At 38.9% G+C, this 14,679-nt stretch overlaps 1 protein-coding gene across 5 annotated transcripts; it reads left to right on the forward strand.

Moving 5' to 3' along the window:
• Positions 1–7,727: 7,727 nt before the first annotated feature.
• LOC113342553 (BTB/POZ domain-containing protein FBL11-like) lies at positions 7,728–14,441 on the forward strand. 5 transcript variants are annotated; one of them, XM_026587062.1, is made up of 20 exons: positions 7,728–7,995; positions 8,101–8,151; positions 8,249–8,369; positions 8,827–8,968; positions 9,064–9,113; positions 9,580–9,668; positions 9,760–9,868; positions 10,054–10,090; positions 10,230–10,375; positions 10,552–10,687; positions 10,766–11,062; positions 11,415–11,696; positions 12,044–12,189; positions 12,377–12,688; positions 12,767–13,010; positions 13,142–13,197; positions 13,438–13,518; positions 13,674–13,718; positions 13,809–13,877; positions 14,104–14,441. In XM_026587062.1, the coding sequence occupies exons 1-20, from the start codon at positions 7,820–7,822 to the stop codon at positions 14,275–14,277; spliced, it is 2,763 nt and encodes a 920-aa protein (XP_026442847.1). In that variant the 5' UTR covers positions 7,728–7,819; the 3' UTR covers positions 14,278–14,441. The 5 variants fall into 5 exon arrangements, 4 of the variants coding, with proteins under 4 accessions (XP_026442847.1, XP_026442846.1, XP_026442848.1 ...); XR_003356722.1 differs by having other exon boundaries at positions 10,552–11,062; positions 12,767–12,892; XM_026587061.1 differs by having other exon boundaries at positions 10,552–11,062.
• The last annotated feature ends 238 nt before the right edge of the window (positions 14,442–14,679 follow it).

The raw sequence follows: 14,679 nt of genomic DNA on the forward strand, positions 1-14,679 counted from the left end.
CCAACACTGTGCTAAATGCGTCTTCTGTTGCTGCTATGTACAATGCCAAAACCTCATCAGGGTGAGGCTTCTCCAGGATTGGAATTGAATCCAGGTGTTCCTTGATTCTTTGGAAAGCTTCTTCGCATTCTGCGGTCCATTCAAACTTACTCCCATTTTTGAGAATATTTTAAAAATATTTGCATTTGTCCGAGGATTGGGCAATAAATCTGCCCAAGGCTGCTATGGACCCATTGAGCTTCTGCACTTCTTTTAAATTCTTCGGAGATGACATTTCTACTATGGCCTGAATCTTCGCTGGGTCTACCTCAATGCCCCTTTTTGTTACCAGATATCCGAGGAATTTCCCTGAGGTGACACCGAAAGTGCATTTTTCTGGATTTACTTTCATGTGATGTTTCCTCATTGCTTCGAAAATATCTCTCAGGTCCCGGTGGTGATCTTTGCGAAGCTTACTTTTGACGAGCATGTCATCAATGTAGACTTCTAGGGTACTACCAATCCATAGCATGGACCATTCTTTGGTACGTTTCCCCTGCGTTTCGAAGTCCAAAGGGCATTCTAGTGTAGCAATAAAGGCCATGCGGGGTGTAGAATGTTGTGTGTAGTTGATCTTCTTCTGCCAGGGATACTTGGTTGTAACCAGAATATCCATCAATGAATGACAGCTCTTCGTATCCTTCCACTGCTTCAACCAGCTGATCTATGCTTGGCAGGGGATAGTTGTCCTTTGGACATGCCTTGTTGAGGTTAGTAAAGTCGATGCATATCCTAACCCCTCCATTTTTCTTAGGAATGACGACCATGTTGGAGATCCATGTAGGGTATTTGACTTCCTTGATGAAGCCTGCTTCTAGTAGTTTCCGAAGTTCTTTTTCTACTGCCTTGTGATACTCTGGTGCAACTTTTCTTATTTTCTGCCTGAAAGGTGGCGTGCCTGGTTTGATGCGCAGCTCGGGTTGGATTATTTTCAGATCAATCCCCGACATATCTCCTAACTTCCAGGCGAATACATCCGCGTATTCTTTAAGTAATTTGGTTAAGGAATCTTCTCTTCTTTCGTCCATTATGGTCCCTACTTTGATCATCTTCGGGTTTTCTTCTGTTCCTATGTTGATTTCTTTTACGGTCTCCACTGGTGTGAACACCGGCTTCGGGTCCCCGAGGACTGGGACGTTCTTTAATTGCTATTTGGTATGTTTCTGTCCTTCGTTGGCTGCTGAAGTACTTGTCTCTGTGTTTAGGACAATATCATCTTTTGTCAAACCCTTCCCTGTGGTTTCCTTGAGGAACAGTTCTATGGCCTTTTCTTTCGCAGCTTCTTTATTTTTAATCCTTCGAGTTTTTCGCTGCTCTTCTTGTTCGTTGTTGATACGATCCTGAGTGGTCTGGCACTCTTGTGCAGAGACCCGATCTCCCTTGATTTCCATCACTCCCTCGGGTGTAGGGAACCTGAGATATTGGTAGTAAGTTGCAGCCACTCCCTTGAGTTTATGTACCCACTTTCGTCCAATAATGGCGTTATAGGGGGATGGGGCGTCAACCACGCTGAATCGTGTTTCTACTTTCATGGGTCCGGCGCTCACCTGCAACACGATGTCTCCCAATGGATTTGTGGGCGCTCCATTGAACCCGTAGATGGTGTAATAAGATTTCATTAGCTGTTCATCATGGAGCTTCATCCGTTTGAAGGAGTCGTAGAATAGAACGTTCACTGAGCTTCCCCCGTCTATGAGGATCTTTTTGAGGTTACATCCGGCCACTGGTAGTGTGAGGACCAAGGGATCGTTATGGTCTTCCATATCTTCTTCGATATCTTCAGTATCGAAGATAATATGTGCATCCAACCACTCTTCGTGCTCGTCCACATCTACGCCATCAATCTTATATAATTCGCAGTGGTCTTCGAACTGCTTCTGTAGCCTCTTTCCTATCTGCGCTGTAAGGGAGGGCCCTGCGGATTCAGAACACGAGATGGTGTTGATTGTGCGGTTTCCCTCTGGAAGTTGGACTTGCTTGGTCCGTTTGGATATGTCCTCGGTGACCTCCTTTCGTATGTAATGCTTGAGTTCGCCAGCATCAATCAATTTTTGGATCATTATTTTGAGGTTTTTGCATTTCTCGGTCTGGTGTCCATTGAAGCAATGATACTCACAGTAATCTTTAGACTTCTCGGTTCTTGGGGGCTGTTTTTCTTTAGACCACGGCCACTCCAAATTTTCCCTTCCTTTGATCTCTCGCAAGATCCTAGCGTAGCTAGCATTGAGCTTCGTGTAAACCTGATCTTCGAATTTTCGATCGTCTTTTCGTCGTTCATCCGTTCGTTCCTTCCTATCTTCGTGAGGCCGTTCCACTGAGCTATTTCTTTTGGCCCCGCTGGTTTGTTCTGCGGAATTGGTACGGTGAGACCTCTGCGTTTGTGCCCTCGGGTTCTCACGCTGGATTTCTTCAAGACGAGCGTACTTTTCAATAATTATTCGAAGATCTCCTTCTGTCTTAGGTACGCTTCCATGAATCTCAACAAATAGTGGACTCATTCGGTCTAATCCCCACTTGTAGCAGTTGATACTTACTACGGGATCCACACTCCCTATGGCTTGGCAGATCTTGTGCCATCTGTTGGTGTATTCCCTCGTGTTCTCCTTGTAGCCAATTTCCAGAGAAAAAAGTTTATCCATTCCAGTGTTGACATCTTTGTTGTACATGTATGTCCTCAGGAATTTCTCTGCGAGTTGATCGTAGGAGTTGATGGAATCAGGTGGCAGGTTGTCAAACCAAGACAAAGCCGATCCCTTCAGACTTGATGGGAAATATCTACAAAGGACGTCGTCGTTCTGACTCCATCGGGCTAATATGCAGTTATAATACCGGATATGTGCCGCGGGATCACTGGATCCGTCGTAGCATTCAAAAGTTGGGACAGGGCACTTTAACGGAATGGGGGTATTTGCCAGGCGATGAGTTAGGGGCGTGGAGTTAGCTTCTTTCATCACCTCTTCAAGCCTTCCTCCGCCTTGTCTGGCTTTTAACTTCCTGATCTCAGCCATCATCTCATCACGCAGCTCCTCCATTGCGCGGAAATATCCCACGTTCTCATGCTCAGTTGAGCGTTTCTTTCTTCGACCTTCGCTGTCATAATAGTCTAAATCTTCGGTGGCATATTCCGGATCGGATGCACTGCTCCCCTGGCGTCATTTGCTAGGATGATTCTTCGGTCTCGATTAGGCTCTGGTGCTTTAGAATTTGCTTCGTCCAGTTGTTGGCTAGTCTTCGTGCTTTGGGCAATCCTATCTTTCAAGTCTTGGTTCTCCCTGGCCAGAAGAGCTACGACATCTGCGTAGACCTGCTGTCTCTTTTTCAATTCTTCGAGCTCTACCATCAGTCAGTGGGACTGGTTTGATCCCTGACTGGGAGTTCCGGCTTGTACCCCTACGGCCATAGTTCCCCCTTCGTCTACTGTGTGTATTAAGGGTGGCCGAGGATCAGCTTCAATTGTGCCTATTACGCAGAGGTCTTCGGCATATGCCGTTGCCTGAGCTTGAATACGAAGGGTTATCCTCTCTTATTCCACGAGCTGATTGACACGTGTATATCTCTTTGGTATTTAATGCGGGTAGATGGATGTCTGTTCGTGTCAGACAAGTGTCTCTTTGTCTGGTCACATCTGTGTCAGCCAAACTTCCTCTCGGCCGTTGATCTGGGATCTTCCTCGGGATTGGGTGTGTTAACACCCAAGGGGTATTATCTGGTGCTCCTCTGAGCCATCATACCTATGTGGTCCTCTGTCCCTGACCGTCAGATTTGCTGACCGATGGCATCTTCTGATGAGATGCTTGCTATCATGTTTTGATGTCTCGCTTCGCATGCCTTCCACGTGTCTCTTTCTGTATACGTGGTGGATGATGAAAGGTGTACATACAGTTTATTCAAGAAACATGTTTAATAAGGTGGGTGTGTTCGCGTGGGTCTTAGTGTCTTACCATCATGGTTTTTAAAAGCGTACGCTTCACGCTTCGGAGCGTACGCTTCTCTTCAAATTTTAGCATTTCGTTATGAAGCGGTCATGTGAAGCGCATCTTCCATGAAGTGTACGCTTCACGTTTCAGAGCATACGCTTCGCTTCAAATTTCAGCATTTCGCTCTGAAGCGATCATATGAAGCGCATCTTTCATGAAGCTTTTAAAATTTCGCATAATTTTTAAAGCTTTTAAAAGAAAATTTTGATTAAGGGGGAATTGAGCACCCCGCCTCCCACTCGTTTGGAGTAGGTTGAACTGGTGTACACACGCTTTGTTTTTCATAAAAAATATACTTATATAAATTTTATATAAATATTATCTTCCTAATAAATTTATAATTACTAGTTACGACTAATTTATTTATAAGAAAACATTTGCTTCAAACATCAACCATGAAGCGACGCTTCACGCTTCAACATACGCATCGCTTCCTAAAAATGGAAAACGCTTCACGCTTTCAATACCTTGCTTACCATATCCAGATCAATGTCTTTGCATGTGCCTGTGGTACGTTTTACTGTGCCATTATCTTTTCGGTGCGTCTACGATGTGGTCGGGCCACATACTTCAAGTACGTGGCCCCTCTTTAAATGATGCACGTCTGATAAAGTTAGGGCTGCACAAGACCCGCCCACGATACCCATACCTACCCGTACCCGCTAAACCCGTGGGTTTTTAGTCCATACCCGTCCGTTGTGGGTGCGGGGTTGGTTATGAAAAAAATTCCCGCTGTCCGTGGGTGCGAGGTTGGTTTTAGCTCATACCCGCCCATACCTGACCGAAAAACCCGCAAAATATATACCTTTAGATAAAATTAATCCTAGCCGTCCGATCCATTATGAAACCCTAATCCTAGTAAACTCTCATTCACTTTCAGAATTTCAGACTCTAGACTCTGTTCGGCCTCTCCCCTTCTTCCTCCTCGGTCTTCTTCCTCACCTACGATTCGCTACGAAAACAACAGTAACTTGTCTATTTCTTCATCAACAGTTCAACAACAACAACAACAACTTCGAATCTTCACCAGCAATCGAAAAAATCAACAGATTCAACACCTAATCTGCATATGTGAACTTCCTAGGTATGAAATTTTTTGGGGTTTTGGTTTTTCTTCACTGAGTTAATGTTCATCTGTGATTCTATGAATTCTAATTATACTGTTCTTATTTTTTGTTTTGATTTTATAATTTTGATTTGTTTCAATTTGATTTTCTGGAATCAGAACAGAAATCTGATCAATGATTCGAATGAATGAAACAATCAGTGTTTGTGTAGACTAATTCCTGAATAATATGTTGTTTGATTAGTCTTTCTACTTGGTGAAACTAGCCTTGAAATTATTAGGAAGTTCAATTTTATGCTGTTACATGTAATGTTTTATTCTTGTCATTGGAATCCTTTCTTCTAGTTTTGTCATGTTAAACTGTGTTAGGTCCTGTATTACAATCTTTATTTGCTTAGTCTAGCCTTTCCCCAACTAACTTAGTAACATGGGATTCATGGAATGAAGCAATAGACTGCTCACTGACTTGCCTTCAGATGTGGTGATGTATGTTTCTATTCAATTGATTCTCCAACATTTGTCTATCTAGTGTTTAACCCAATATTCATTATGAATTTATTTCGATTGTCTCTTGTAACGAAAGTGATTTCATTTGTATCTAGGTATGAAATATAATTGGTGTTCAATGTTTTTTAGTGAGGTTAATGGAAGAAGGTTCATCATCTCAACCTTTGGCTTTGGCTACTTCCAGCCAAATGTCAAGTGCAGCACCAGCCTCGGCAACACCTCAATCTGAAACTGGTGGGACACCTCAATCTGTACCTGATGTCTCTGAAACTGAAGTTACAACCCCAGGTGAAGGTAACAAGAAGTCAAAACAGTATTCTGATGTATGGGTGAAAGATTTTACTAGGTTAAATCCTCTTCAAGCAAGATGCAATCATTGTAAAAATACTTTTGATGCAAAGGTTAGGAATGGGACAACTAGTTTGAAGAATCATGCAGCTAGATGTCCTAAGAATATTGATAGGAAGAAGGGACAACAGAGTATTGTTTTATTACCCCCAAAGCCAGGTGTTAGTGCTAAACTAGTTGCTTCCTATTATAGTTATGATAGGTGCAGAAGGCGTTTAGTGGAGTTTATAATTAAGCTAGAGTTGCCATTTAGAATTGTTGAAGCAGAGGGTTTAAGGTCTTTGCTTCAAGAGTTTGAGCCTAGATTTCCTGTCCCAAGTCGTATGACAATTTACATAGACATTTTAGAAATGTATATTGATGAGAAGAAACTGTTGAAAGCATATTTCAAGGCGAACAAACAAAGAGTATCTCTAACAACAGATACATGGACATCGCCGAATAATTTCAATTATATGTGTGTAACTGTTCATTATGTAGATGATAAATGGAAGTTGCAAAAGAGAATTATCATGTTTGCTTAGTGAAAGGTCATACAGGTAAAGCCATTGGTATCATGCTAGAAAATTGTTTGGTGGATTGGGGACTCGAAGATGTTTTTGTTGTGACTCTTGACAATGTTAATGCTAATACTCTGGCTATTGATTACTTGAAGACTAGTGTAATTGGTTGGACAGGTGCAGTTGAAAGAGCTGCGTACTTACATGTAAGAAAGTTATATTTATTCTTATTACAAATGACGATTTAATTTCTGATTCAACCAATGCAATTTCTAAGTTTATCTTGTTTTTGTTCTTATCATGTCAGATGTCCTGCACATGTCCTTGCTCTGGTTATAAGAGATGCAATACTTAAATATAACGCGTTGATTAAGAGGATCAGGCCAGTTGTGAAGTTTGTTACTGCTTCTCCTACTAGGTTGGATACATTTAAAGAGTATTGTACAAAAGAAAGGATTGACTCCAAGAAAGGTTTGATTTTAGATGTTAAAACCCGTTGGAATAGCACATATTTGATGTTAGAGGCAGCTGAAAAGTACGAAAGAGTTTTTAATAGGTTAGCAAGGAATGACAAAGACTTCCAAAAGAAGTATATTTTCCCTGAAGATGAATCGTTTGCTTTACCTAATATTCAAGATATACTTTCTGATATTGATAATTCTGACCTTGGAGAGTTATCTTCCGACTCTTCATCTAGTTCTGAATCTGACAGTGAAAGTGTGAATGCTAATCCAAGAGGCAGGAAGCTATTACTGAAAAAGAAAAAGAAGAAAAAGCCTAAGCAGCATGCTCCTTATGCCAAAGATTGGGATTATGCCAGAGGCCTTGTGAAGTGTTTTAAGGTATTCTTTGACTGTACTGCTAAGTTTTTTGCTTCAACAAAGGTTACATCACATATATTCTTATGGTATAAACACCCGCCCGCTGTTTGTGGGTGCGGGGTTGATTATAAAAATAAAAACCCGCGGCCTATGGGTGAGAGGTTGGTTTTAGCTTATACCCGCCCATGTGCAGCCCTAGATAAAGTAGGAAATTTTTTTGAAAAACTATTTTATTACCTAACTGTTTGTCCTTTTTTTTTCAACTCCCTATTTTTTCTCAAAAAATGGAGCAGTTACGGGATTTAGAGGGGACAGGGGCAGATTTTTTTAGTTAAATAGGTGTCAGAAAATAAAGAGGAGCCACATACAAAATGTACGTGACCCGACCACATCGTAGCCAGGGCGTTAACTTTTTTTTCTTCTAAATTTAGGATACCGTATCCAAACCCGACAGTCGTGGAACCAGATTAAACAAGGTTATCGAAAACCAAAAAAAAAAAAAAAAAAGTTAATCACCAGTGAACCTAATTCTAGATTTTAGGGCAGCAATTTTCGAATCTCATGGATTCACTTTCTGAAAATAATCAACTCGTGATTGTCGAATTAAGAAATTCGTACTTGACTGAATCAGAAATCAATCAGAAAGAAATTTCCATCTCAACAGCAGAGATTTCTACTTGGAATCTTCACTCAGTTCTTAGTTCTGAAATCGTTAGAATTCAATTAGAACGCAATCGGTAAGTTTTACTCTCCGATTTTCAGTTTATTAAGTTTTATGCATTGGAAATTTGGAGTTTAAGTGATAAAATGAACGATGTGTGTTTTGATTTCGATTTTTTCAGGCTTATTCGGGAATCTTCGTATTTCCGTGGTCTACTGACTGGAAATTTTAGGTTGTCACTTAAACCTTGTTTGAAACTGCATGAGTTAAAGATATGATTCACTGATTGAATAAGATGATTTAGTCTATGTAAACTGTTGCTGATGCAGTGAGTCGAGTCAAGATTGTGTTTCAGTAGAGTGGAATGCGGAGACATTTATTGATGTTTTGAAGCATATCTATGGATGTTCTTTGGATATTACTGTGAATAATTTCATCTTACTACTTGAGGTAACTATGATGTTTTTCTCCAATGTTACTTGTTATAACTGTTTATGGCATTGATTATTGATCTAATTGACTTATTACTTGTTAGAATTGAAAATTGTTAATATCGTTTCGAAAATTCGAGCACATTGTAGGATCATTACGGTGTAATATGTAGAATCTATGATCTATCGCTAAGTGAGAATTTTGTACTTTTTGGCATGTTCTAGATTCACTAGGGTACTGTAATATATAACGTATTATGTATTTACTGGAACTCCATGCTATAAACTGTTGTATGCTTACTTCATGTTAAAAGAAATCATCTTTGGTGCATATTAGGATCAGTGTGATGCTACGTTGCATAGGACTTTTAACTATCAGTAATATATCGTTGTTTTTAGAATTTGTGATCATACTTGAAACGTGGGAAAAGACTGTATTATGAACCTGATACGCTATCATCTTGCTGAATTATCAGGCTGCAATCTTTTTTGGTGTGGATGCTCTTTTATTGGAGTGCAAGACATGGTTAACCAAGGAAACAACTACGAAATGGCTTCCTTCAATGCAAATGGATTTGGAATTTGTTATTAACAGTTGGAATTTTGGTTTTGACCATGGTAAAGCCTATTTTGTCTTTTGAATATAGATTACTTAATTTGATTTTGGGTGGGAAAACCTTCATTTTGAAACTGAAACTCGCGATTTATGGCAGCGATTGACTTTATTCCAGAACTATGCGCTGGATATCTTGCACGAAATTTTGTAGGTATATCCTGCTGAAATTAGTTGTTTTATGAACATTTTCTCACAGAAGGCTACTATATTAAATTGTTTGAACAACATGTGGTGTTTTTTTCTTCCTTGGATTAGATATGCAGATTTCTTGTTTGTTTTCTTTATCGAAATATAAGGAGCGCATCTATCCTGTTTCAGTTGTCTGTTCGATATAGAAGTATCAGAAACCTGCTTGCCCATTCACAACTTTGATAGTGCATTATCTTGCATGTTCATTGCGATGAGATTTGTATCACTATTAGTTTGCTGGTTCTTAGCGCTGACATTCAGAAACCTGCTCGCCCATTCACAACTTTGATAGTGCATTATCTTGCATGCTTCTTTGGGATGAGTTTTATATCACTATATATGTTCTTAAAAAATTTGCAGAACATTCGCTGAGCAAATTAGTTTGCTGATTCTTAACGCTGACATGTGGAAATTTGTTTTGCAGATGTGGATTATATCCTCTAGTTCTTTCGTTAATATTCCCTATAAGTTGTTATATCATTGCGTTGAACACCCTCATTTAACTGTAGATAGGTCAGTGTTCATTTATGTTTTCAGTAGCTCCATTTATTAGTGTCAATGTCTTGTCTGATTAGATGCTCATTTTATATTGTAATCTATACAGTGAAAAGTGTCTGGCTGAAGCAATATTAGTTTGGATTGATAGTAACAAAGTACTATGGCAATGTTCTGATAGCAACACTAAATATGACTGCCCTGAAATTCTACAAAAGGTATAGCAGAACAAACTGGTTCGTCACTTACAATATACGTATTCTTGCGCATTTTAAGGCAAGAAAAATGAAATTGAAACTTATTATTTGAGAAGACTCGTGGCTTTTATACGATTTCATCAATGGGATCGTGCAGTAGTTGTTACTTATCAGTTCATAACAAAGGTTTCTTGTGATTTCATCAGGTCCGCCTGACCCTTTTGCCTCTTGATTTTCCTGCAGGTAAACTCGTTTTCTTGCAGTTCCGTTAACCTTTTGATTTGCATATATGATGTTGCCCAATTCTTATTTGCTATACTATTCTTTTATTACTATTTTAGTGATGGCTACTATTACTGTTTTTCAAATTCGAGATTTTTAGGGAAGAGAAGAAATTTGTACTTTTCAAAGCTTGCTGAAAAAAGCATTCATGCAATTCTTAGTATGATAAAAGATCCATCCACAAGGCAAGCGTCTAAAGATGCCGAACTCCATAACATCAGGATACGCCTTACTAAATATACTGAGGTTTTCCTCTTTGCTTTCTGTTTTCCTACTTTTGTTTGTATATAAGTGCCTTTAAGTGACTATTTTACTACTCATTTCTTACATTCACACTATCCTTCAGTTTCACAGATCTTTGTTGTTTTCTTTCTTCCTTACATTCTGATATGTTTCACTAAATACTTGTCTTTTCTATCCAGAGAATAGTCCTTTCAGGATGTCCCCAGATAACGTTGGCTTCTCTGCTCCTTTCTGTGCTTCCTTCTTTGTGGAACATGGACCCCTTAATTAGAAAGCAATATGAAGAATCTATTACTGACCTTGACAACCTTCAACGTAATCCTTCCCGAATCTCAAATTTTCCAATATTACCTTTTGAAGCAGTACAGGAGGTTGACATATCCAAATGTCCAGGGCTACGTGTTGAAGCTGTCATCCAATGCTTTTCCAAGTCATTCCCATCATTGAGACGGTTGAATGCGTCTCACTGTTTCCAATTTGGGGTGTCTACCTTGTTTGACTTGGTAGAAAAATGCCCTTTAGTTGAAGAAGTTGACCTTACTGCTGATATCAGTCCTGCCTTACCAACACTTGAAGCAACGACTTCATCTGCAACTGAGATGTATCATGATTCCTATGTAGCTTCATATTTCAAGAAAGGAGGATTATTATTATCAAAGCTGACACTGGAGGGCCGTAACAATATTATTGGTAAGATAGTTCATATGTTTAATAGTATTTGGGTGTTCACTGATTACAATATGTTAACCTCTCTTTTGCCACTCAGCATATACCTTATCCAATCAAATTTTATTATTCACTGATAGCGTAAGATTATAGAAATATGTGAAGAAGTACATGTCTCTTATGGTTTTTGATCAGTCAACGAGGATAAGCTTCTTAAAGATATCATGTGCCTGATGGTTTTGATCTTTCAATGCGTATAAGCTTCTTAAAGATATTAGCGATGAAATTCCACATCTTGTTGATCCCCAAGTATTGTGCTAATTGTGCTTCTAACGTTTCTCTAATAATCCTCCGACTAAACTTGTTTGTATTGCAGATCTAGGTCTCCAAAGTATCTCGACATTTGCTCTCACCTTATCTTCCCTGAACCTTAAAGGGTGCACTTCAGTAACAGATTTAGGAATTTCAAGACTTATCTCTCAGTGTGAAAACTTAAAGTCTCTTAATGTTGCCGATACTTATTTTGGGAGAAGATCAATTTCAGTGCTCATCTCCGATATCCTTCGCTTAAAAGACTTTTCTGATGCATATGATGAACATAAGCATTCAAGTTCACTGGCCTTCCGGCTTCAAGAGCTGAATATTGAAGGTTGCATGAGTAAGTGAATTTGATCATTTGTGCGTCTTAGTTAACAACTCTCCATAAAAATTTAGGAAACTTTTCAGTATCTGGAGTTCTCAAACATCAAACAATCTTTAAGAATTTCAACTATTCACGGTAGTAGATGTCTACAACTTTGGGTTCTACTCTTGGTACCATATTTACCAGTGATATTGTCAGTATAGCTTTTGGGCTGTAGTTTCTATTTCCTTCCTTGTTTCGTAAGGGATAAACAAGGAAATGAAGCTGGATAATCCTGAAATTGTTTTGTCGAATTAAGATGTTCTTATAACAATTTAGAATGATTATATTTCCCCACATGTAACAGATTATGTCATCTGCAGGTGTGGATGCAACATCTCTAATGCAGCTTATCAGTGCCACATACTTGCTGAAGAGCATGAATCTAAGGAAGACTTCCCTTAATGATGATGCTCTTAATAATTTCATGGGATCTTCCTTGAAGAGTCTTGACGTTTCCGATACGATGGTATGATTAACGATCAGCACTACCATGATGTGTTTTAATTATATGTAAAAAAATCTCAAAATGAATGATATGTAGAATCATAAAGACAATCCTATATAAGGGAAATTGTCCAATCACCGGTGAAAATATAGATAGGCGAGTTACATGTGAGTAAAATAACAAATGCTTTTACGTCTTCAAAATGCAGGTATGTGGAGTCTCTTTAGCTGAGATAGTTCGAAGAAATCCTGATTTGAAAGTTCTAAAAGCAAGAGGTTGTAGGAACTTGTGCGACCAAGAAGGAGGTGATCAACTTCATATAGAGTTGAAAAGAAATTGTTCATTGGAAGAAGTTGTATTCGGGTGGGGATTTCCATTTAACTCCATGGAAACTCTTGGAGCTGCTATCAAGTCACTTAAGGCCATAACAGTTGGTCTCGGTGCATCTTTAGGCGAATATGGGCTCAAACTACTACTTAAGCTTTGTCCATTGCTTGAATCAATCGTTCTTTACTTTCAGGTATTTGAATTAGGAGATCAAAGAATCAGTGACAGACCCTCCGGAAAATCTCACTAGCTAAATTTGTGTTATTAACAGGTAATATCTGACGATGTTGTGATTAATCTTTTGGAATCCGTAAGATGTCTTCAAGTCATGAAACTGTGCTACTGCCTTGGAGACTTGTCTCCAGTTATCTTCCAGTGCAGTGTGCCAAACTTAAAGGTATTGAATTTAGAAAGGGTAACTCCATGGATGACAAATGAGGATTTGGTAAATTTGACTAAGAATTGTAAAAATTTGGTTGAACTATCATTATCTGGATGTGCACTTCTTGATTCAGGTCAGCAATCTTATAAGTAACTTCTTAAAAATCTTTCATGTGTTTCTAGAAACTCTATGTCGATTACTTTCAGTTATTAAGGAATGAGTAACATGAATGTTCATTGTCTTACCTATGTGTATTCTTTTCAGATTCTCAGCATATCATTTCATGTGGATGGCCAGGTCTAATTTCCATCAATTTAGAGGTTTGTACTTGCAGCGTGCTTTCTCATTTCTACAGCTTGCTACCAAGTTTCGAATTTGGATAAATTATTTGAGCAATCATGTTTAATAATTTATGTATGTAGCAACAATTACTTGCAAGCCAGTTGACAAATGTAATTGAACTGGAGATTTTCTTATGCTGTTGGATAAATGAAATTTATATTGTAACTTGTAAGTTATTGTTGTATAACCACTTTGTGGTAATGTTTCATTTTGCATAGGAATGTGGAGGCATAACCTCAAATGGGGTGTCCTCCTTTTATAACTGCGTAGCTCTTGAAGATCTCTTGCTGCGGCATAATGTGAGTACCTCTGCACTGTGTTCGTTGGAATTTTGAATATTCGTAAACAATTTTTTGACGGAATATCGTGATGCTGTTTAACAAAACTCAGTTTGTGAAAGTTTTGACTTTCTTTTTATACTATTAATATCATGCTACTTTCTAACTGCATACAGGGTTGTGGAATTCAAAGTAATTTTATTTGTGAAGCTTCTTCAAAGGTAAGCCTGTTCCATGCAGCACCAAAGCTTTTCTAAAATTACCACGAATAAGATGCTGGGTATAGCTGATTATTTACCTTGTTTCTGCAGTTGCCTATGCTTCGTAAAGTTGCTTTAGATTTGTGTGATGCCAATGAAGGTTATTTTCATACCCCGAGTGTGAGTAACAATACTCTTCCATCCTTAAAAGTATTTTGTAATAACGGTTAGGGCACTGGGTAATCAGTAACGAGCTTTAGCTAAGAGTAGGTTATGCACTGTTTCTTGGTATGTTTAGTCCCGAACTCATTAAGGCGATGCACAGTGTCTCCACCTATGGTTTAAGTCGGAATTTAAAACATAGTCAAAATAATATTGATTAATACTAAACCTTTTGTTGCTGCAGTATTCGGGAAGATCATTCTTGAGTATCATCAAAATAGCAAGATGTAAGCCACAGAGATGTTCGTTTGACCTCCAACACCCAAACTCTTGTAGGAAGTCAGTGCACAAGGAGAGCATAGTTGTGGAGTTCAGTGCTAATGGTCTCAGGACAACAACTGTGAAAGAAAGAGTATAGCGAGATCACAAATGTATTATAAATATCTGTAACATTAGCTTCTACATAGTGGAACTCCTCTTCCACTGTCCATATCGAGAGGTGAGATAAATATAAGGAATCTCTTTTCTGATATTCCTCCTTGTAGATCTAGTTAACTGATGTCTGATGGTCCAATCTTGCCATGTGCTTGCTTTTTTGCTGACTCACATCTGAATCTGACTCAGTCCCTGCCTCGGAACGAGTCAGATGTTAGACCGAGTCAGGGAACCAAATGACCTTGACTGGTATGTTCAGGGGCAGAGCTAGAAATTGAATATAGGAGGGGCTTCAAAAAAAAAAGAAAAATTACACATGCTTAGGCTTGGGCTAAAATGAACCAAACTTCAAACCGATTTTAACTAAAAATTTTCGCTTGGATTT

The sequence above is a fragment of the Papaver somniferum genome, unplaced genomic scaffold (assembly GCF_003573695.1).
Source record: "Papaver somniferum cultivar HN1 unplaced genomic scaffold, ASM357369v1 unplaced-scaffold_43, whole genome shotgun sequence".
Lineage (NCBI taxonomy): Eukaryota > Viridiplantae > Streptophyta > Magnoliopsida > Ranunculales > Papaveraceae > Papaver > Papaver somniferum.

Bases quoted from the DNA above. Each gene is read 5' to 3' on its own strand.
- LOC113342553 (XM_026587061.1), top strand. From the start codon at position 7,820: ATGGATTCACTTTCTGAAAATAATCAACTCGTGATTGTCGAATTAAGA. The intron at 11,063-11,414 runs GTAAGATAGTTC...TTTGTATTGCAG, and splicing joins GGGCCGTAACAATATTATTG to ATCTAGGTCTCCAAAGTATC. The intron at 12,689-12,766 runs GTATTTGAATTA...TGTTATTAACAG, and splicing joins CAATCGTTCTTTACTTTCAG to GTAATATCTGACGATGTTGT.